The sequence below is a fragment of the Melospiza melodia genome, chromosome 3, assembly GCF_035770615.1.
Source record: "Melospiza melodia melodia isolate bMelMel2 chromosome 3, bMelMel2.pri, whole genome shotgun sequence".
NCBI classification, from domain to species: domain Eukaryota; kingdom Metazoa; phylum Chordata; class Aves; order Passeriformes; family Passerellidae; genus Melospiza; species Melospiza melodia.
The window spans coordinates 70,282,114-70,306,425 of NC_086196.1; the positions used below are offsets into that span (position 1 = coordinate 70,282,114).

Consider the following 24,312-nt stretch of genomic DNA (forward strand, 5'->3'; position numbering starts at 1 on the left):
CCAAGAATACCTCTAACACATCAAAAGCATTCCTATTTTTATCAGGGAAGACTCTTTGCCAGGTTATGCAGTGCAGTGCTGAGCTTTCTTTTCTCAGGCACTGGGAATGTGTAACCCAGTCCATCTTTTCATTCTTTCTCAGCTTTATAGCCTAAACAAGCTTATTCATTTTGTCTACAGCAAGGAAAGTTTCATTCTTCAGATATATCAGAGTTCTCTTGACTGGAGCAGGTATTGGGAATTCTGTATACAAGTCTCATGTGTGTTAGGTTAGATTAAAGACAGACATAACATAATTGGTGCCATTTGTTAAATTAATTATATCTCTGATAGTCAGAAATCTCCCTCCCTACTTCTTAAGCCATTGCCCAGGCATGTGTGAGAATTCATAGCAGGAATAAAATGCTTTAGTATTTTAAAATTCAATAGTTTTAACAATGACAGAGACCAGAGAGAATTGAATTATGATATACCTTGTGTAGTAGTTAGAAAGTACAAAAAAATATTCCATCTTCTATCCTGATGTTGCTTTGTAGGAAGAAAGTAATATAAATATATTGCATTTTGTTATAAGATTGGCTATAAGCATTTTACAAATATTCACTTTTCTACAGGTTTCATTTTATGATAAAACCTGCTTAGCCCAATCTTGCTATCTTCCTGGGAAAATCTTAGTGAAGATGCTGAAGGAGTTTAGTGGAAATGCAGCTATCAACTCTCTTCTGTGCCAGCAGAAGCCAGATGATACTGAATGTCTTGTCTTTTTAGTTAAACCTAAATTTACAGTGGGCTGTTCCAGCTTCTATGGATGCAGATTACAGCAGAAGAACCTCTCTAGAGTTCCAATATCCATGTATGTGTGCAATGAAAAAACCTAGTCCAAAGTATGGAGTCTTATTTTTTAACTGTCAGTCCTTGGGGAAATAGCCCCTTATACCTAAAAGTAGCCTTAAAAATGAGAAACAATGCGATATATTAAAACCTATTGAGATAGAGAGCACATGAAAAAAACCTACAGAACTGTGATCAGTGCACTCTGAAAGCTGAAGCAGTTTAATGTATTTCCTAGGAAATGGGATGCTGAAAACTTCCCTGAAAATTATAGGGATTGCTATGGGTATGAACAAATAAACAAGGTTTTGTATAGGACTTATATCCTGCTTTCCTAGTAAACAGTAACATGTTTTAGACACAGGAAGGAGCAGATCATTCTGTAGTGCTCAATTGGGCAGGTTTCAGCAGTTTAAGTAGCAAAATCTAGAGAATGTTACTTGAGTCCAGAGTGAGACAGAGAGGTTGCAAGTGTTGTTCTTTACTTCCCTCCAACAACCAAAACTAGATATCATCAGAGGTATATCTCTTTTGGTAGGCAGATGTAATCTCTTTTTTGTCTTTTCCTTTAGTCTAAAGTAAAAAGTATCAATAAATATCAGCATATTTAGGACATGAAGGGAAATCCTCCTTATTCCATGGAGGAACCATGCTGTTAACGGATATCACCTAAAATCTGTAGTTCTCTTCATATATTTTAATGTAGTGGTGCTGTTATTAGAAGGAGTTTACATAAGACTTTGAGGTTATAATGCATTTCACTGTTTCAACAAAATAAAACATCTATATTCTTTTTAGTACACTAGCAGGAAAGTTTGCCATATGCAAGTGGATCTGAGACAAAAAAATTCTGATCAGAACTGCACTAATGCACAGAACTGCTATATTTTGTTATTTAAATCCAGATAACCAGTATGTCAGTCAGCTGCTCTGGTGGCTTTTGTCTCCTGAAACACTCTGGAGAACTTTGAATGCATCAAATGGGGAGGGAAGTGAAAGACAAGTAGGGACAGAAGTGGGAGTTTTAGAAGGATAGATCTGGAAGCAGCTCATACAGTAAGATAGATGAAATGTCAGAAAGTCACTGGAACATGCTGTGAGCTGTAATCTTAAGTAGGCGATCTGTCTCTGAAGTTCAGCCTCAGCTATACTAGCTTGCCTTAAACTCCCTCCTCTTCATTATTCTCTACACTCTGATTACTCAGAGCACTTTTAAAGTCTTCTGATTTTAGTCTCTTCGAAAGGTAAATTTTCAGCAGGATTTTTTCTCTTGTCATATTTTTTCTTTTACTTCTGTATTCAGATCTTCTGAATTCCAGAATTTTCAGCAAAAAATGCCTACCCAACCAACAATCTCAGGCATTTGGGCTATAGATCCTGGAGGAGCCTGTTCCCTTTACTGTGTATCAAGAGTCCAGGTGACAGACTTATGTTAGACATCAGCTCAGTTTGGACAAATGATTTTTTCATGCTGCCTATATGTCTTTTGAATTGAACAACATGCAGCCAGCTTTAAAGACCAAGCCTAAAATTTTATGAGAAGTAGAACATTCACTTCTTGTGGAAATTCAAGAGGCAGCTGCTATATTTGATATTTATAAACAAATTCAACAAATTTGACTCATCTGACTCATCATTCAGTTTAATCTTCTTGGCACCAGTGACAGAGCTGTCATTCAAGTCTGTCAAAACAGAATTAGACTTGTCATGATGATGCTGTGGAGGTTATTGCACTCCCTATATTATTTCTTGCCTTTTTATTAGCTTTAGGCTGAAGGTGCTCACCCAGCATAAGGGACCCAGGAGAAAGAGAACTTGAGCTCATTTATCATACCCCCAAAGAAAGATCCTAGATGTAGGCTTGTATGCATGAAAAAATGAAAATAATTAGTGGACTCAAGTGAGAAACAGTTTTGAAGGATTTTCACCCTCAGGCAAACAGGCTGTCCTCAGATGATGAGTAGTGAGGGTGTATGACCAAAGAGGAGGAAGAAGGTGTTCAGTTGTTCAATGAACTCTTGACCTGGCTCTCCCTGTTTCAAGAAAAAAAATCTGTTCACTTAGATAAGAAGATGGTAGAGAATAACTCTTTAGCCTGGTGATCAGCGTCACTTGCTGGTCCATTTTACTCTTATTCAAGTGAGATGAGTCAGCTTCTGTTGAAGAAAACAACTATTTGGACTTTTCATGTATCTATCCCCCCAACCAACCAACCCTCCCACCTCTTGGCAAAAGAAAACAGACAAACAATCCAAAACATAAAAGAAAAATAGGCAAAAACATAAAAAGCCCTCAAAATAAATCCCAACAAAACAAAACCCAAAATCCAAAAAACCAAACCAAACTGCAGCAGTTTTGCAAATGCTATATCCACAAGTTCACTGAATTGGTCAGGCTGATGTGATGGAAGTCTGTTCTTAGAAAGCACAGAATTGGAAATATATATGGGAGACAAATGCAGTGTCAAAGCCATGGTGTGCAAAGTAATTTTGCAAGGTAGTGATTAATAAAGGTAACAATTCTAAGATGTGCAAGCAGGGATTAATCAAGTTTCTGTAGGAAAGTGGTGGTACTGCTGCAGATGTTGTTAAAAGGTATATAGTGGAAATGGTATACGCTGGTATACTGGAAAACAGCCACTAGATTTTTGGTCTAAACTTCAGGAAGAATGCAGAGAGCTGCAAAAATGGCAAAGGAAGCACTTGAAGAGAAATCTGTCTTGCATTAAGTGTTGGTTTTTTTCCAGTACATCCAAGATGTGCAGAAAAGTCTATTTGGGAAGGAACAGCCATGTTTGAAAAGGTGATTGTTTTCAATGATTTCTATGAGATGGAGAGAAATATAATATCTTTCTACAGTCAAAACAACTGCATGTGTCCAGTCAAATTTGACTAGCAACAGGACAAAAAATTCAACCAAAACAAACCCAAAATAAAAGGTGGGAGTGCAATCTCTCTCTAGCAGCCCAGAGTCTCAGGGATGCATAGAGTGGTTTTAGTGTAAGGAGGAGATGGAAATGACTGGCCTGGTTCTGAAAGCAGTTTGTTCTCTTCCTTTCTATGAGTTTAGGTTATCCTGGTGATGTTCCTGAACGTGCCCTAGCAACAGTCTGTAATACTGAGTTCCTATATTGATCAGTCTTTAAAAGTCTGCTGTGGCAATGTGTGCAACAATGGATAGGAAGGAACATCTTGTTCTGAGAATTCCAGGCAAACTAAACAGCTGATGGCTTTTGACACTTTTTTGAGATCTTTCCTCATAGTTTTGTGTACTTTGAACATGTGATGCTTGCTTCACTTCAGATTCAGCACACACACAGATAACATCTCCTCAGTTTTGCTGTGGTTATATTTATATTTGCATCATGCCTCTTAGCTGAGCATACCAGGCATTTAGAGACTGCTGTTTTGTTACTGCATATTGAGTATCAGGTCCTGCTGGGGTGCTGATTACAGGAGATGTGCTGCCAAGGACGCTTCCATGAGGAGCAGCATGGCGCAGGGCATGGGGACACTGCCAGTGTCTCTCATGGCAGCCCCTGTGCCTGGCCCTGCTCTCCCACAGTGTTCAGGAAATAATTACTGCAGTGAAGGCTGCATGCAGCAAGGAAGCAAAGCCAAGAGCTATTGAATTTGCAAAAAATAAAACTAGAGCAAGAGACTTATACTTCATAATAAGAGAAATTGATTAAAGAGAGATCAGTTATAACAATGGCATTTCTTGGAGTTAATTACCCATGAAGATTCCCAGAATGTATACTATGATGATCTACATTGAGAAATCTTAATTTTTGGAGATAAGATGTAATTGATCCTTTGTTACAGCAAAAAATATATCTGTGGTTTACTTTACTGTGTGCTGAAAATATTCCAGGTTAAATATCACTGATATCTTCATGATTAATATTCCTGAAAACCTTACTTGTTTTTTTTTTTTAGGATAATCTCAGTGCTTGGATATTGTTAGGAGAATACTCCAGAATGTTACTAATGCTGACTGTATGAATCTGATAGCTGTCTTGAGGATGAGTTCCCAGACAAAGCAAGTTCAGCAGAATGCCCTTGCAAGTAGGTGTGTTGATGTTGAGGAAAATGCTCTGCAATTGCAGATAAAAGGGACCAAAAAAGCTACAGAGTACTGTCTTTCACAAGGGATAGGTGCAGTTGTAATACTAGTGCTGAACAGCCAAAGTGGAGCTTTAATATTTCACACAAATATCACTCCAGATATTGAAGCTAGAAAGTCAAGAAATAAACAGTTCTTTCTGGGGCTTGACCAACTAATTAATATATTCATTCCTTATTACCAAGTAGAAATTAAAAGTCCTCTTTTGTGTTTGTTCTTTTTTAGCCTATGTTTATAAGCTAAAAAAAGTCCAGTGAGTTTATGAAACAATTGTTGTCTCTTTCCTCTGGGAGAAAGTTTAGGCAGTCTTTCAACTGCCTGTGGCTTGGGTTTCATTATGCTTCTGGTACAGTTCTTAAAATGTTTGCTATTCCTGGCTGCAGCCAAGTCATTGGCTGCATAGCACAGGCAGAGGAGACACTCTGTTCCCCTGAACCAGCTCAGCTGGTAGAGCTTTATGCAAACCTAAGTAGCTTCCTGTGGCTAATACAGGTGCATGGCATTCACTCTTACCAGGTTGAAAGAGGGGTTGGGTGGCTCTCTGAGGCAGCTGAAACCAAATAGAACTTATTTTTAAAGGAAAATGTAAACTTTTTTTTTAAATCTTTATCATTGGAAGTTAATAATAAAACAGAACAATAGAGAGTGAAATAATCAGGCCCATAACTTGTCTACACTACTGAGACTACACACATGCAGATCTATAAAAAGACATATCTGATGGGCAATATTCAATAATAGCTCTGAGGAAATACCTAGCATGGAATTCTTCATATTTATGGAAAAAACAAAAGGTGAAAAAAAAAATAAGTGTGGTGACTCTTATTATATCTGCTTCTGTTTTGTAGGCATGACTTTATAGGCTGTTTTTATTTTGTTGAATCAAGCCGTGATAGAGGAAAAGGCCATTTCTTGCATCTGCCATCTGTTACATCTCCACAAAACATATTCCCACAGCTGCCACCATAAATGTTCCTTCACAAATAAAATAATCAAAATTCATGGGGTCTCTGCATTCCCATTGGAGAATGTGGTTTATTTCATCCAAGACATCAGATGTGTTTATGGAAGTTATGTGGGTGAAACCAGACAATCATTGCTCACCAGAATGAACTCACATCATTGCTTATTATGGGACTCAACAATCCAGTTTCTATCAGGAGAATATTGTTCCCAAAAATTTCTGACCACCATGGCTACAAAAATACAATTGTCTATGTAACTGAAGCCTTACCCCAGAAGATGACAATTCCACAAAAGAGAGTCTTTTCCCCTCTGATATTTATCTGAAAAACAGAGGGATGTGTATACCAGTGAGTGGAACCAAAAAAGGCATCACTTACTGCTTCATGTGTGCCATTAATCTTGAAATCAAGGTCTGGTACCTTGAAGACCTGGTGAAGGAGAGCTGCCTGCCACAGAACCGAGGTCCTGACAGGATGAAGGCATGGAAGAGGGTGGTTCATCATAGAACATGGTGGACGTGGCAAAGCTCAGCATAGGTATCTCATAATGTCTGTGGTATTTCTTGCATTTGGTGGCTGTTTACCTTTAAAGACAAATAGAGCACATTCTTCTCTAAACACCTCTCCACAGGTATTTTGAATAGGTACTAATAACACTGTAATAGCAGAAATACTGACAGCCAGATCATTGGGTGGGGAATTTTAGGTGGAATATAAATGAGATTCCCTTCATGTGCAGCAAATGCACAGGTCTTACTAAAATTTTTTGTGAAGCTTCTCTTTTTCTCTTCTGCACTCTGGTCTTCTCTAGCCTATAGAAACTGAGGTGGTGAATAGAAATTTGTGTCAAGAAGCAACTTGCATGGGAAAAGGCAGCATATGCCTGCCCAGAACGGCAGAAAAGTGAGATGGCAGGTAGGAAACTCCTCTGATGCATTCAGGGATAAACCCACCCAGCAGCTGAGTTGTTAAACCCATCACCCTTCTCTGTACCTAAATTTTTTAAAGGAGCTTTGTGAACAATTTCTGCGAATGCTGGCTGAATTTCCTGAGAGCTAAGACAAAATGTTATGCTCTGTGTTCTGCTGCCTGCATAATTTGACATGTAATGCACTTTCTAGTTTTGTCTGAGCATATCATAGAGAGGTTAATTGGATGTGTTATTTTTAAGTAGCAGGATAAAGTACACTGGAGAGGAAAAATGAAGCTATGAAAATTTGGAGAATGCATAAGGGAAAAATGCGAGAAATTATATACCGGGCAACATCTAGACCATTAAGAATATCATATCTGTAAGGAAGGGCACCTGTTTTTCACCCTAAAATGTAGTCAAATGGGTACCTCCAGCTCATCTACTTGCTTTGTAAATTCAATTTTTTGGCTTGCACTAACATGCTCATCATAAAATGTATGCCAAATGTATGCCCTGTATGCCAAAGGGAAACAACATAATGCTCAGTTATGACAGAAAAAGCTGCACATATTACTTTGAAATATATGTTTTCATTTTCTTGCATGACATATATATAATGCTATTTTTTCTTATTTTCTACTCAGTGGTATACCTCCTCCTGAGTATATCATAGCTTTCATGTCATATATCTGAGCTCCATCCAAGCAGGATATATTTCTTCCCCCTCTGTAAGCAGAAGTAGATTAACTGATTTTACTGTGATGTTGGGGTTTTTCAAGAATATCCCTGTGACAGAGGAGCAAAACTAAGTCAAAGTTAAGTTAGGCAAGTGCATTTGTCTTGGTCTACTTAAGGATGTCCTTAATGATGCTTTTGATTGTTTGTTTTCCTGCTAGAGCACAGATGTGGCTTAATTCAAAGCACAGATTTCTTGTGTATGGCTACATGGCTTGTGCTTTCCAGACTCTTAATAGGATGAGTGGTTTTCTTGAATGGTGGGAAGTTTTGCATGCATTAGTACTTGGATAATTTTGTGAGTGTCCAGAAAGATTCTCAAACTCTTGACAAGTATAAGGAATTAGAGCAAATGTACTGAAGGATGAAGCAGGTGCTTCAGTATGGCCAAATGTTTTTTTAGTTTCAACAGTAGCATCCCCTTGGACATTTTTACATTCTGGTTTATGCTGTTGGCCTTTACCCAAGTGCAGAGCTCGGCTGCACAGAAAGCTAAAACACAGTAGAAATGAAACTGCATAGGAACTTTTGACCCTACTAGAGATATTGACTGAGAGCCAGTTCTAGGACATTATTCATTTAGATGGATTTTGGCAGGAGTAGGTGAAGGACTGGTGGCTTAATGTCTGTGGTTTTTTCCTAGTTCTGTCAAATTCAGTATATCTGTCTTGAAGTTATATTGGTGATCATGCAGCCTGGGAACTGTTTGGTCATTCAGGAAGTTCATGCAATACTTCACTGATGTCTGCTTGTTTTTCACTACAACCCCCCCCCCCCCCCCCCAAAAACCCACTAGTGACTTTAACAAAATGATTAGAACACTCTCCACAAACAGTTCAGAGGCAGTTTCTCATTATATCCTAAATGAGTAAATGTGCCATCTTCACCACAGGTAGACACATAAATTGACACAGACATTTGGAGGAGTTACTGGAGATGACCTGTAGTATTTGAGACATCCTCATAGGGTTGTTGGATATGGTGCAGAACATATGGGATGCCCTGGCAGTGTTAACTGGAGGCCAGGTGACCTGGGCTGGGCAAGGAATTGGGTCAATGCTGTTCCTTTGTTGGAAAAGTTGTGGGTGTTGGGTTTTGGGGGTTGTTTTGGTTTTTTGGTGTCTTTTTATTTTTAAATTTTTTTTGGTTTTGTTTCGTGGTGAAGTGTGCTGTGTGGAATACTTAGTTGTGTTACTATATACCATAACTCTCGAGAACTTGTTATTGAGACCTGTCTTCCCTGAAATCATAAGGCAGCAGGGTGCTGCTTCCTGCTTCTTAAATACATAATGCAGTTACTTGCTGTTGATGTTCAGCGTAGCTAGGTTGATACTCCTTGTGAAATATGTCTAACACCTTGCAGTCTAATTTGGATTTTGATGTGGAGGAAGTCAATTCAGGAGCTGGGATAGGGACCATGTCCCCATTACTAGTAGCATTTCTCTTCCCTGAAGGTTAAAGTGAGAAGCATCACCAAATTAGTGCTGCTTCTTGTATGGCTGAGTCAGGTGCTATCACTGTGACATGTTTTTCCTATTGCTTCTGAAATATTCTGTGACATTCAGCCTTATGTTAAATATGTAGTTGTCAATAATTTCTGTGACTAAGAGGCCTTGTCCTCATGTCACACTGCCCCCAACTATGACAGCTGGAGAGTCTACAGAGCTGTGCTGTAATGAGAGAAGAGATCTGGAGAAAAGTAAATTTTTGTTACAGTATGTAAGTATGCCAAGAATTTAATTTCTTTTCAGCAGCACAGGCAACTGGCATTTCAGTTGCTCTGCATGAGACATGTTTTGGTTGTCAGAGCCCAGATGAAGAGGAGATATAAAGCAGTGTGTTAAAATGTCATAACCTAAGGAAAGAAAGAACCTGAACACATTACAGATATGTCCCTATGGATCAAGGAGGGATAAAATTATATAAACAAGTTACTAATGCGCACTGGTAGTTAAAATGACACAGTTCTTTTCTTATCATCCTTTTCTTCCAACCTTGCTTGAGTCTGTAAGTGCAATGGATTTTAGAGTTTTGTTTCAAAGAGGTAATATTTTGAAATGCATTTCAGGTCATAAAAAGTAGGGGCCAAAAGCAGTGATTTGGGGCAAGCATAGCTCAAACAGCCCTGAACTCCTGGTGCCTATTGTGTTCCAATTCTTTCTGTTTTTCTACTAATGCATCTTGATTCTACTTAGCAATAGCATTAATAACAACATGTTTCAATGTGTATTTTTCTCCTACAATTTTAATATAAACCAACATCACAGCTTTGGTGTATGGGCAGATAGAATTGTGTCCACCATGCTAGTGTTCCACACCACCTTCATTGGAATGAGCCTATCTCCAAAGGCACATTTATTGGTGCTCTTCAGCTGGCTACATAAACTTGCTTCCCCAAAGAAATCTCACTAGCATTCAGACATCAGCTATCCCAACAACTACAATTTTAAGATTCTGCTGAAAAACTTGAATGCCCAAGAACAGCTTGCCCTGTGCAAGACAGGTTTATCATCAGGAACATCCTGAGCCTATCCTAGAGTTTATCACATAAACTTGCTTTCTTCAGAAGCGAGGCCAGTTGATTTTCTCTCCTGGACAAATATGAAATTACATGGGGACTTAAAAAGAAAAAAAAAATGTAATATTAATTTTAAATCCTGATAGCATCTCTTGAATGTGACCACATATATGCAATGACAGATATGTGTCCCTGAGCAAAATACCTAGTCTGTTAAATGCTTACACTACTGGTAAGGGGTACATATATATATGCAATAAGGAGGAAACCTGTGTACTGGCTCTTTGCTTCCCTAGACAGAGCCATTCTCCAGGACCTGGGTACCCTGCCTTTAGTAAGGCTTAGGAAAAGGAAAAAACTGCCCCAGGGTGTGCACTGATAGTATTTATCATATTTTTATTACTTGTTTGCTACAAGTAAAATAGCAGCGGAGATGTTTCAGCATTGCAGATTTCATTATTTTCAGATCTGAAGTTTTATGTGTCTGATCCTACCTGCACAAATTAAATACTAATAATCATTCAGCTAGGTGAGTCCTCTGTGTATTGAAGATAAATACCCTTGTTTTAGAAAACAGACCTTTGTCCACATTTGTCATCTGTGTAATTCACTGAAGTGGAGATGAATGTAATAAAATGACCCTTGGGTAAAGAGATCATCTTGTTTTGTTTCTGGAGGGGGGGAAGTTTTCCTGACACTCTGTCACTCCTGGATGAGCTGATTAATTTTTGCCTTCATCATATTCCTGTTTTCCACTGCACTGCAAAGTATGAATAACCTTGTGGCTTTTTCTCTAATGGTTTGCCCCCTATATTTCTCTGTGTAAATTATTTTTTCATTTCTGTGCTTACCAATTCAAAGTTTGCTTGCCAGTGATTGAAATTCTGGACCGAACAGTACCAATTAGACTATTTATGTGGGTTAAAGTCTCCTGGAATGCTTCACTTTTGGAGTTATATTTAGGAGTAGTCTATATTCCCTGCACTGTACCTTCCCAATATTAAACTGTTGAAGGAGAAGAGATTTAAAGAGAAGCAATCTATTTCCTTTTGAGTTACAGTGAGATAATATCAACAAAAGGTGCCTCCTTACTTGCCTACGTAACTTATTTAATGTAACAGTGGTTTGACTGAAATACATATGCCAAAATATAAATAATAAATAAATGACAGGCCACAGTTTACCTCAGACTAGATCTGCTTAGTCTACTTTATGCCATATCTGAGGACAAATAAGGATGATTTGGGATTCAGGCTGGGAAGCAGACATGCCACTGAGGTGACTTTTAACTGTTGCTGTGTTGGTGCTATCTTTGAGCAAGTACAGGATAGAGGATGCAAACAGCCAATGGTTTCCTTTGAAAAAGCTTTTCTGTCTAAATTTAGAAAATTCTTATCCAAGTCTCCCAAGGATCTTTCCAGAGACAGTGAAAGTGCTCATAAATAGCCCCTCACCCTAGTAACAATACATAACACAGCCTGGATTGCTGGGATTTCAGCATCCCCTGACCAGCTGGGTATTGTGCAGCTGTCAAGCCTCTGCAGCTTCCCTGTATTGCTGACTGCCTATAATAACAATAATAAAAAAAAAATCAGCAGAGAAGGTTTTTGTGTTTTTGGAACTGTTGTTAACTCTTACTAGTGCAGCATTTCTTCTTTAGCTGCTGTCAATAAAAGAGTGAGTCTTTGGCATGAGAAATTTGTGCCAGTGGCAGCGGCAGCTCTTTGGCAGCCCAGCACTCTCTCCATGCTCCTGAAGATAAACAGTGTCTGAAGTCCTTGGTGCCATAATGTTTCCTTTTTATTGCTGCTTTTTGCTGCAGGTCGGGGAGTTCAGAGCCCACGCTGCAGAGTGGACAGCCAATGTCACCGCCGAGTTCAAGGAGACTCGGAGGCGCCTGAGCGTGGAGATCTACGACAAGTTCCAGCGGGCCACCTCCATCAAAAGGAAGCTCTCTGCAGAACTTGCTGTCAACCACAACCAAGACCTGACCCCCTGCAAGAGAACACTGTCAGTGAACCACCTGACCAGCGAGAAGGACCTCTTGCCAGCTCTGACAAAGACGGACAGCATTTACATGAATGGTTTGACGCCGCACTGTGCAGCAGAAGAGATAGCCGTGATCGAGAACATTAAGTAGCCATGACTTTGGATCCCAGCCCTTGGGAAGCTCTTGGCTTAGACTAGCCATACACCTTTTTTTTTCCACCCTGTCAATGACCAGTGCTAGCAGCATTTTATATGTGTGCATGAGTTCCACAGAAAAACTCCAGTCCCGAGTTACCATCGCATCTCTTCAGAGACACATAGATGAATGGCACTGCTGTTTCCAAAAGATGCTGGAACAAGCAATGTTTTCTGCCTTTATCTGCCCAGACTGTTTTTCACTTCTAATGTGCCATATGGCCTCACGAATGAATCTCACTTGTTTATGGTAACAATGTAGCTTTGAGGGATCAGTCCTTAAAATTTCAGGGTCTACCTTACTGAGCCTAGGAATGGACAATTTCTGGACTACAACACATTTGTAAATGGCAAGAAATTCTTATGCAGCCTTTTACCTAAGAAATTTTGGTCAGTGCCTTATCTTTTGAAGAACCAGAACCTCTACAGTTCTTGTACAACTTTTGTTTGTTTGGGTTTTTTGCATGAGAAGTGTATTTCATTTAAGCCTTTTGTTCTTCTTGAAATGGTGGTGTTTCAAAGGTGTCTGTTCTGAAGATACCAACCAGCATGAATGAATGCCAAAACTCAACAATCATCAATTGATGTTGTTAGCTCCAAATTTAAAGGCACTGCAGTCTCAAAAGTTGCAAACCTGTCCCCTAGAAGCATTTTGTTTTACTCAGGTCCAGCTGATACTCATTCATGCTGACTTGTAGGATTTGCAGACCCTTTTCAGGTCTTAGTTTTCCAAGCAGTGTTCAGCAGTTGTTTTTTCTCTGCATCAGATGTACCAAAAAAATCTGCAGCTTATCTATCACTAAATTATTTGGTAGATGACAAGAGCAAGTAAAAATTACTGTTTTGATGAGAGGCAGGGGGAGGCTTTAAATTGCTGTGTTCTAATAATCACATACAAAAAAACAATGCAGAAGAATACAGCTATTTTTAATAAACATAAACCTTCTGCCAGATATTTGGTATGAAAAGGATTCTTAATTTCCTTTTTAAGCCAAGTCACCCCAGAGGCTCCATGATATTTTACCCAGGAATCCTGGTGGAGTGCTTTCCTGAATGTCACGTGGGCTGCCTGTGCCAGAGCTGTGGCTAACGTGGGAATGCAATTGAAACTGGTATCACTGTGACTTTCTACATTTCAAATAGAAATGGCTCTGAATATCAATGCAGGCATGAAGAAGAGCTGATAAATAGCACAATCTGAATACCGATGATTGTTCAGACAGGATAGGCTGACAAGAAGCAGCTCTAAACCAGACTGTGGGTTTTCTTTATTGGTTTTAAGAAAACACATTAATTTTGTACCTTCTGTTTTGCTTATAGGTTGTACATGAGATTCAGAAGAAATGCAGGATGGAATGGATAATTTTGCATTTTTTTCCTTATGTTTAGTCTATTGTAACCTGGCTGTACATAAAATGAATAGAACAGGCCTTAAAGAAAAATTTAGGCTCTGTAAATTAAAAAAGAATGGGACTTTGCTGATTGGGCATGATTCAAGTGGCAAATCTTACAGCATCTCTGACCATTAGACAACATACAAGATATGAATGTTCATGTTTTTTGGATGCTTAGCTTGTTTTCTAATAAATATAAGTTAATATGTACATTCAGTGTAAATATCAGTCAATTAACATTTACAGAGAGTACGCTTTTAAACTAAGAAAGTTCCATGACACAGCACCGAGCAATGCTCTTATAACAAAGACCCTTGTCTCCCCAGCACAGTGTTCTGAATGTCCACATGGCAAGGGTTCCTCTTGCCATGTATAAACTGTGAATTGTAATGAAAAATAAAGTTTTTAATTAAAATAAGTTTTCCTGAATCTCCTGCTTGCTACAACTGGAATGCTAAGGAATAATTTGTGAAACTGATTTTTATGCTTTTGTTGGTTACAGAGTATAGCAGTTTGTCACCTGCTTTAATTTAAGCTGGTTTAGCAATAAAGGCTTGACTTACCCAGCGCAGAAATTACTATTTTTTTCCCTTGATATTAAAAAATACGTTCTTTGGTTGCCATACCTTAAATTGTGTCTCTTGCTATTTTGTTTCAACAACTCATCAGGATTCCTTTTCTTCCATCATGTGCTCCAGAGCTCCTGGCAGTTGCTCCATCCGTGCCCTGGGGGAGGCGCAGGGGGCTCTGCCCCTCGGTGCTGCTGGCTCTGCTGTGGCTGCTGGTGCCCTTCTGCACTGGGGGTGAACAAGCACCTCTAAGGACAGCAGCCCTTCAACTGCAGCAGTTTTCTCTACTGTCAATATTTTCCAGAGGCCTCTTTGATTAGCTCTTGGCCAAGGGAATGAGAGCCCACACCAGCCTGCTGGTAAGTGAGGAAGACTGGGGTTTTTGTATTGTTTCAATCTGATGTTTGGGGAGTGTGTTTTAGTGCCTTTTGGAACTGATTTTGCAGAAAGGGACAGTTAATGTTCAAAGTTTTTTGTCCTTGATTCCTTGAGATATCTTAGGTTAAAGCCTTGTTTCCTGTTACCAACCTCTAACCGGCTTGTTTCCAGTTACCAGCCTATGGAAGTACTGTGCTTTGTGGTTTCTTTCCTTTTAAAGTGTCTCAGGACCTGCTGAAAAGACCATATTTTTTGGAGATCCTGTGACAATGTTTGAGATACAAGCATGGATACTTAAACCCATTCAGGTTTTATTTGCTTTGACTTCTGAATATGATCTCTGGAGAAAAAAAATCCCTGTTAATTTATATATATTTATTGTTTCACTTTTGTTACAGATCTAAATTATCCTCCCTTATCAAAATTGATTTACCTGTAGGGAACAAAGCATAAATAAATAAAATCCTTTATTTGGAAGTTTAATAATTGAAGGAGAGAAGATACCACAGTCCAGATGGTATGGGTAGGTAGAGTTATCATGATCCTAACATGTCCAGTGCCATTAAAGTTATTGGAAAATCTTTTCTTCCCACTTCACATACAGTGATAGACCGCAAAATCTGAGGATGGCTCAGTTAATTTATAATACTTGATGAACTCAAAGATTTTTCTCTTTATTCCCATAAGAGCAGATTTTTGTATTAAAAACTCTGTCTTTCTTGCCTCAGGAACTTTTGCAAAGCTTATTTTCCCTTCCAAATATGGAGCTACCTAAGCATGAATTAAGATCCATTTGTACCTTCTTTTCTGTCACCCATACATGGAAACATTTCAGACTGCTAATATGCTTGGTACTTAAGCAAGCTTGTGAAAATGGTAAGGGGCTGTTTTCTTTAATACTGAAAAAAAAACCCCAAAAAAAGGCATTGGAAAAATATCTTCTGGATGACAGACAAATTGTGGCACATATGAATCTATAAAGACACATGTGCCACCTAACAGAACAATTTATTTCTCAGTATTACAGTAAGCACTTCATTAAAAAAACAATTTGAAATCTCTTGAAGTGGTAGCTAGAGGTGATCTGTATTGTTTACTGTTGGCTGTGATAATCTTGTAATTTTTTTCCTTTGTATTTTTTGATGTGCTGTACCTGATAAAGTATCTATGTTGATGAAACCCTCAATTTTTGGGTAGCCCTGCATGAGAGCCAGGGAGATCAAGCTGCAGAGAATTTGTACCATACCCCATTCTTGCTTGAGTATCAAGCAAGAACTTTCTTTGGCATCCCCTCCATGTGCTTTGTAGCCCAAAGCTGCCTCTCCCCCTTTTTCTAATATTTTGGGAGCCTTGAGGTGCCACTGTAAGAGCAGTGAAAAGCGTGGAAGGATCAGACCCAGAAGCTTGCAGAATCTCATGAGCATCCCAGCCATGGCTCTCTCTCTCTCCATCTCTTTCCTCATTCCCTGGAAGGAAAGCTTGGGGATAACAGAAACCCATAGAAAGGCTAAACCTCTAAAGGTCCCACCCTTGACCTGAAGTGGACCTTCCTTAGGTCACACTGTGAGACCATGATGGCAGATGGGAGATCTGAACATTTGTTTGGAGTTCTTCCTCCTCCAGCGTTATTCCTACACCAATGACCTCTAAAGAGCAGCACAACACACCCTGCAGAAGAAGAAAAGAGGCTGCTCTACTTTCAAAAGCAAAGTCAAATCTACATGCACATCAAAAGTGGATGTACATTTATAACTAATTCCTGGGAAGGAGATTTTCCTGACAGGGAAACTACCTGCAGTGCTGAAATACAGCAGTAATGCTTCTAATAAATTCCTGTCACACAGTTCTGTGATAATTAACTTTTCTTTCCTACCCTGCAGTACTGTTTGAAAGGATTTTATACATATGGAGAAATACACATTTTGCATGACTTCCACAGTTAATTATTTCATCACTAATTTTTTTTATTTCTGTTGCCCTGCAGATTTAAATGAACAATATAACCTTATAGTGAATAAAGTGCCCCTTTTGGGAAAAGTAGACAAGATGCTGATTTAGTGTTATTGGAAATAACAAGCTGTCGAGCTACATGGAAATTAAAAATGTCAGCTTTTTCATTTGAGCAAGCATTCTCTGCTTTGCCAAATTATTGTTACAATTGTAAAAAGCCTTTGTGAGAATCTATAGGTAGAGTTTTATTGCACTTGGAAGACTTGAGTTTTTCAATTTTAGGCCATTGTTTATCATGCTTTTATGAACTTCCAGAGGAATATATTGAATAGGCTTGTAAACAAGTACATTACTTATTGTAGAACAAGAAGTCTCCTTCATGCATAGCAACTGATATAGCAGCACATGCAGCTTTATGTTCTGGACCCAGATATATTTGTGCCTTTAATATGTATTGACATTGTTGCATCTTAAATTGTCCAAAAAACCCATTTTGGTATAATGACTATACTTTCATGTAAAATCAGTGATTTGAAAATATAGCTCAATTTTCAGTCAGTATCTTAGAAAATCAATACACTTCACAGCTTTTTATGAATTATAACAGTCTATCAGCACTGGTGATGTAATAAATAATATCTTATTGATTGCCTGTTTTAGTTATTTCTGAATATTAGCTGTTTTCCTACCACAGTTGCTGGAGACAGATAATTATGAAGAAAGCAACTCATCTCCATGGTTTGTGATCAATACACTATGACTGGGCTGCTGGTGTGAGAACTCTTAGTGGTTACAAACTAAGATATTCTGTTCTGCCTGCACTGTTACTAATTATTAGTAGTAGCATTCATTAAATTCCCTGGGTGCAGTGATTTTTCTGGGAATGTCACAAGAGTGTTTATATAGACCTCTCTAGTTTGACTTTGGAAAACAAATGTACTTAGTGAGAAAGTGCTTTAGAAGACTGTGTTAATTCAATTGTTAATAATAGCTAATTCTCAAGACTAATTATATGCAGCCAGATCTTCATCCTCCAGAGAAAGGCATATAACACATGTATAATAGAGATCCTGATGGGAATGTACTATTTGTCTTTAGCAATAAATAACAATATTCTTCAGAAGATAATCAACAACCTGAAATGATTCCTTAAGCAGCAGTTTAGTGTTGGCTCCATTTCTTTTTCTTTCACTATTAATTTGATCCTACAAATTAAACAGAGTGTTCTGAGAAATTTTGCTGAAGCAATACATTTGCTGTGAAAGATGTATTTTAGTCATGTTTGGCTCAGGGGATACTGAGACTAACCTTGCTGAGTGACTACAAAAGTGAACATATATATTGAAAACTTTCTTATGGGAACATGAGAGAATACATCACTCTACTGCTGATTTTGACTTTTATACCAGTGACAGGTCTGCTTCTGTTTTGTGTGGATTTTGCTTTTTCTGCAAAATTACAGTATTCAGTATTCATGCACTCAAGCATGCAAAGCCCACTAGATCTGGTATGAAATGTGATAAAGAGAGGTTATGCTTTAACTATCCCAGTTGTAGTTAGCATATCATTCTCTGTAATGTATTGGCATCCAGAACTATTTGTCACCTTGCTTGTTCTGTAACAGAAGAGAAGGAATTTACAGATTTGAAGGCATCATGTTGCACATTTGGACAGCATAAATGTACCAAGAGGGCTGGGCCCTTCTGAACTGCAGACTGATCAGTCACAAAGTCCGAATGCTTTTTTAATAGAGAATACCACAGTGGCTTGTAGCAAAAAGAAGGATAAAAAATTACTCTCTGCTGTGAGAAGTGAAAGTGGGAGTAACGTGTCACATACCATTGTACTTCATGAAGTGGAGGTGGTACAGACACAAAGACCTTTTCATTTCTCAGTGTCCTCAGGGACTGTCAGGAGATAGTCAGAGTGTAGCCAGCATTATTTCACTGTGCTTTTCCTCTTTGCAAGCTCTGAATGTGCCCCAGATATAGAGGCACTGTACCCACTGTACCTTCATGGGTGCATCTTGGCTGGCAGTGGTGGGGCAGCTTCACTTTCTCTTGCTTGTGCAGCACAGGTGGAGTAAGAAGAGATGGGCTGGGCTGTTGTAGGAATAACTTCTTGTCCTTTGGAAAGAGCCAGGACACACCTGAACACTGGACCAATTTCACTTTCGCTAACGTGAAGTCCTTAAAACTGTTTTATCTAGAGAAATGCTTTTGGAAAAATGGATTCCTATTTGCTCTACCAAGATCAGAGCAGAGGCTGCAGTTTTGTTTCATCACTGCAGCTGCGTGCTGCTTTTGAGCTTGGCTTGTCTCTAAGGGAGCAAGACTAGCACAGCATTAGCACTGGAAGTGGTTTCTGCTTGTGTAGGCAGAAACTACCAGAAAACCGTTCCTTAAAAGTTAGAAATTAAAACATTCCTCCAAATTCAAGCTGCTGGTTGGTGATCATGGAATCAGGTTTAGAAAAGAAACTTTTATTGTCAGTATAGAAGGGCTGCATTTGCACATTGCTCTTTGTTTATTGTCCTTTAACAGAGCTGCCTGCTCCAAGAGTAAAGGATTACAACGGAGAACATGTAAAGCCTTTAACTACAGAGGACACCATAAACGTTTCTTCCTTTCTGTTACAAATCCAAAGACGCTTTCTTGCACAGAAAAGGGAGAGTGCAGAAATGCGCCACTAGCTACAGAGATAAGGCAGGATATTTTCCTTTCTTTATTTTTCTTGTTGTTTCTGTTTGTCTGTAGGCTAGAGTTAAAAGACTTCATACATTTTAATGTGGCATCTAGCATATTAAATGTGACTCGTTGAAACAAATTTATGTGCTGTTTGCCTCTGGTTTGCACATTTTGGTCCTATTAGAAGTTAAAAAATTCTCCAGGGTAGGTGAAAAAGAGCTATTTGTGTGAGAAATGCTTAAGAAGGAATAAGCATCTGACTAGTGTTTTCCCAATTAATATGCCAGAAATTTTGAAAAAAAATAAAAAAGTATGAAAGTATGTTTTTGTGGAGACCATGGCATGACATGATCACATGCAGACCAGCGTGGGGCTGCCATGCCCTGCAGTACCTCAGAGAGCTGTTGGAATTGCATGCAACAAGCATAAAGCTGCTCTCCTACCTCTCCCAGCTTGTCTGCCTGTCAGTTTGGTAATTTAGCAGCAAAAAAACCTTTTTTGAAGCCACTTAGAAGAAGAGGAAGACAGGGGCTACTAACCTGAACAATGGGGACAGCTGTGGTGATTATATCAAGTTCTCAAGTGTCCTTTTCTCCACCTGAGCTATTTGGGAGCTGTGTGAGAGACATACCTTGACAACAGAAGTGCTGTCTCATCTCTGCAGATATATAGCTTGGGTTTGAAACTGTCTGTAAGCCTCCACTAACTCAGAAATAAAGAAACTAAAATTGATTTCAAAGAAATAATAGCAATTTTTTGGAGACAGTTATTATCTTGGGGGCTTTTGATGGTCTCTCTGTATTTGAGCTATACCTAAGGGAAAGGATTATTACAAACTGGCATGAAAAAATCAGGGTACTCTAAAGTCAGGTCCTTTACACCTGACTTTGTATTCCTTTGACATCTTAGAGATAATGATAAAAAATAGAATTAAAAATCACTAGCCTAAAAAGGCCTTACAAAAATCCCTGAACAACAAAACCCAAAACCAACACAGTCCAACAATGGCAAATTCATTCTTTCCTCAGTATTTTCCAGCAATATCCCCCCACTCTAATGTGACATTTTCCATCTTTCCCTTTTCCCCGCTTTATTTTACATTTTTTGTGTTTTTGAGCAGTCAGAGAGGAATTTGAGAGTTTGGTTTGTGTACTCTATTCCAATTTGGGGCTTACTCAGGGAGCAGAAAGACTGACTTTTTTAGCACAGGTAACAATTGCATTGGGATGTCTCTTTAAAAAAAACAAAAACAAAACAAAAAACAACCAACCAAACAAAAAACCTAACATGGAAAGCATTCCAGATTTGTTTTTTGTTTTCTTTTTATTGTTGCAGAGTATGGAATGACAGAATTTTCTGAGTTGGAAGGGACCCACAAGGACCATCAAGGTCATCTCTTAAGTGGGTGTTTCATGTGGGGATGGAACCCATTTCTGTGTGTGTTATTAGCAGCATGGTCCAACCAATTGAGCTGATCTCAAGGTCTGAGTTCCAGCACATTCTTCCCTTTGTGCTTGAGAAAAACTCTCTACAAGCATTTTATCCCCTTTTCTTCAATCTCTAAAAAATTCCCTTTTCCAGTGGTAAAAAGAAAGAGTCCTTTATGGCTGCTGGCATGCCCACAGCAAATTTGTTGTGGTCACTCATTTTGTTTTGTTTCTATTGTGCTGAGATATTCCACATCTCTGAATCCTTTTCTTGTCCTGGGGTTTGGAGACAAGAGTCATCTCTTTGCTCTCTGCTCCACTCTGTGGCCTGCCCAAAAACGTTCTTTGTTCATGGCTGTGGAAATGCAGATTCATGATGTGGTGATACAGTTGTTATCTTTTCATAGATACCAAAGTGTCTCATTTCACTCTTGTGGCAAAGCAAATGAGTCATCTTGAGTACCCCCACCATGCAGACTCCCAGGAACTTCTCACGTTCCCTTGATTCCTTGGTTTGTTTATTGCCTTGGACATCTAGTGAAGTGCAGGGTGACTCTAAAAAAGGGAAAATGGTTACTTATAGAAGAAATCTTTTTGAATGAGGATATTAAAAAATTGTTGTGTGTTCATGGAATTAGGATGATGCTCTAATTCTTAACTAAAGCAGTTTACTGGGAAAGATTTGTGCCTATGTAATAAATAAATAGGAGTGAGAACTATGGGAACTACAGATACATATGTAAATTTTGTTTGTAAGGTTTATTTGAGAGCACTCTAAACATCTGTCTAGTCATCATGATGACAGGCATGTAAAATTAAAACCAGCATTTGGGGTTTGGACTTTCCCCCCAGGGAGAGCTCCTGGCTCACTGCAACTTCCTAGTGTTAGCCTGGAAACCAGCACTCATTAAATATCCTAATTTATCTTCAGAATAGGCAAACCTTTGAGTACAGACTCCTGAAAAGTGCATGAAGGGGAATAGACTGTGGACCCATGCTTTAGGCTGGAGCAATGGTTGTCTCCATATTCCCTTTCATGGGAGATGACAGGAATTATTAATTTAGTAAAAGCTGTGCTGCCAAATTTCAGCTAAATGCTGGACATGAATCTGCTTTGATACATGAGGTAGCCAGATTGGTGGAGTGCTTCAGGGGTGAAAAATCTGAGTCCATTGGCAGGTACATGAAATAAAAAAAATGTACAAGAGAAAATATAAAAGGAGAGTCTTGCTTTGAGCATTGCCTCCAAGAACCAAAAGCCCAGGAGGCAGAGTCCTGTTTTTCATGTCAAATAAGCTGTCACTAAAGGCAACACAAGAGTCTTCTCACAGGAAGCAGTTATTTAAATGGATGTCTTTGCATCTGAGCAGAATATGAGGCCACAGTCTCATTTCTATACCTCTCTGACTAACTCTATACCCCAGTCTCCTCCTAGGGTAGGGTAAAACAGGGTGGTTACTACCCAAAGGAATGGAACGATTGGGCAAAAAATAGGAACACAGTGATTGTGGAGAGAATTTCAATGCTGTATGCCTCTCCAGGGTTCTAAAATTTGGATGAAAAGTGTTGTTAAAATGTCTTTCCAACCATTTTCTTTGATCCTGATTTTGAAATTATGCTACTGTGTAGTTTCTGAATAAGGGCAATGCCAACAAAAGTCTTTTCTTGCAGTTTCTTCTCACTTGTTTGTGCAGTTGAGCCTTGCATATAAATATCACAACTGCTTCTGCTCCAATAACCCACAGAGAGATATTGTCCTCAGAAAAAAGTGGGAGAGTGAGGACATTGCAGGAAAGGCTTTGCTCTAAACCAACAACAAGGCTTAATAATTGCAAAAGCACAATTTATGCAGTGAGTGGGAGCTTAATACCAGTGCAATTAAGTGTAATGACATCACTAATCTGCCCAAATGCTCATTCAGCTTGGCAATCAAACCTACAAACCCAAGTCACTTCCAGGTGGGTGGGGGACCTGCAGCCACCTCAGCTCACTGTCCCTGTGGCTGAGTGGCAGAAGGGCCAATGCTGCTGTGGGCAGCATCCCTGTGGTGATGGGGGACACTGAACTGGAGCTGTCCTAAGCTGTGCAACCTCCTTTCCCTTCAGACCTCTTCTGCTGGCTCTGTGCTGGAAAGATGCACCCTGTGTATCACAGTGACAAACATAAATTCAGGCTGGGAGCAGAAGAGTCACCTTCCTGTGGCACCTCCAATCTCCTGAGCTTCTGGGACATTGGCTGGTCCAGCTGGCAGATTTCTGAATGAGTGACAGTGAACATCCTGAGCTGCCTCAATGCTCTTTTGGGGTTCTTCATTCTGCAGAGCAGCCAAACCACCTAAAGATGCTTTTTCCACCCAAGGGAGTGCTTGTCCTATCTTTACTAGTGATACTTCCTATCACTCTTGGTTTATTCCATATGCAGCAGCATAGATGGGCTGACAGATAAGGGGTTTGTTTTTTTGGTTTTTTTTTTTTGTTGTTGTTGTTTGTTTGTTTTTTAAAAATAAATTAAGCTAGGAAAAGGAAGCGGATGAAGGGGAGGAACTCAGCTTTATCTTCACCCTTCTCCAATGTCACTCCTCACACCACCTGAAAATGTTGTCAAAGCCTTCAGGCCCATAGAGGGAAAAAAAGGTCATGGTATCATTTGACTAAAAGAAAAAAATAAAACACCCACCCTGAGAAAACATTTTCTGAGGTAATCTTTATGTATCTAAGACTCATAAAGGAAAGGACACACTATGTCTAAATTTTGCTTTGCAAGTCACATGGAGATGACAAGCACAAGAGATGAGGCTGGAATATCATGTGGTGGCACTGATCTATTTAGTCTTGCCCCATTTTTGAGTGACCTCTGTGCAGCGGAATTCTTACAGTATGTAACAGCACCTGTCAACTACTGGTTTGGGGTTTTTTGTGGAATAAAATATACAGTTAATTAGCATACATTAGAATAACTTTTAGCCCTCACTTTTATTATATTAAAAGAACATTTTCATTACAATTCATAAGTCCTCAAGTTTAAAAGATCAAGCTTGACATAAATAAATCTGAAATGACAGAGACAGAGACCTCTGATCAAATGAGGGAATGCTAAGCTTTTCAGCTAACATGAAAGACTAATTACTGAAGCAAGACTTAATAATTGATGCCTTCATTCAGTATAGCTCTGAGATTTAGGTCCAATAAAGAATTTATGTACCTAAAAATAGTAAATACAGAACCTAATTTTCCATCATTTGGTCCCCAGATAGGGACCCAGAACCCTGTGCATATTATTGAGGCCCTAGAGCAACAAAGCAGTGAAGAAAATGTCTCAGATCATCAGATGGGGGCTAAGCTTGGTGCCCTCAGCCTGCCCACAATCAGCCAGGCTAAATGTGACTGGGTTGATGATGTGGGGATGTGGCAGTGAGGTGGAGGCTGAGCACAGCAACTCAGCTCTCCTGCCTCGGATAAGAAACATCAGGGTTTGCTAAATTGCCATCTCCTTTAGCTCTCCTTTTAATCCTCATGTCTAGCTTGCTGGTTTAAACAATAGAGATGCCAAAAAAGCAGAAAGAAGCCTTATATTCAAGATGTGTCTGAGGATGCTGGGACATGCTTCTTCACAGTCCTTGAACTCATGTGTTGCTGA

General features: G+C 39.1%; 1 protein-coding gene across 2 annotated transcripts in view; it reads left to right on the forward strand.

Moving 5' to 3' along the window:
• Positions 1-14,297, forward strand: part of KCNK2 (potassium two pore domain channel subfamily K member 2) — a 130,450-nt gene extending 116,153 nt beyond the window's left edge. For both annotated transcript variants that reach the window (XM_063152178.1, XM_063152179.1), the window contains one exon: positions 11,910-14,297. In XM_063152178.1, the coding sequence (XP_063008248.1) occupies positions 11,910-12,227 (318 nt within the window). In that variant the 3' untranslated portion in view covers positions 12,228-14,297. The remainder of the gene's footprint in view (positions 1-11,909) is intronic.
• The last annotated feature ends 10,015 nt before the right edge of the window (positions 14,298-24,312 follow it).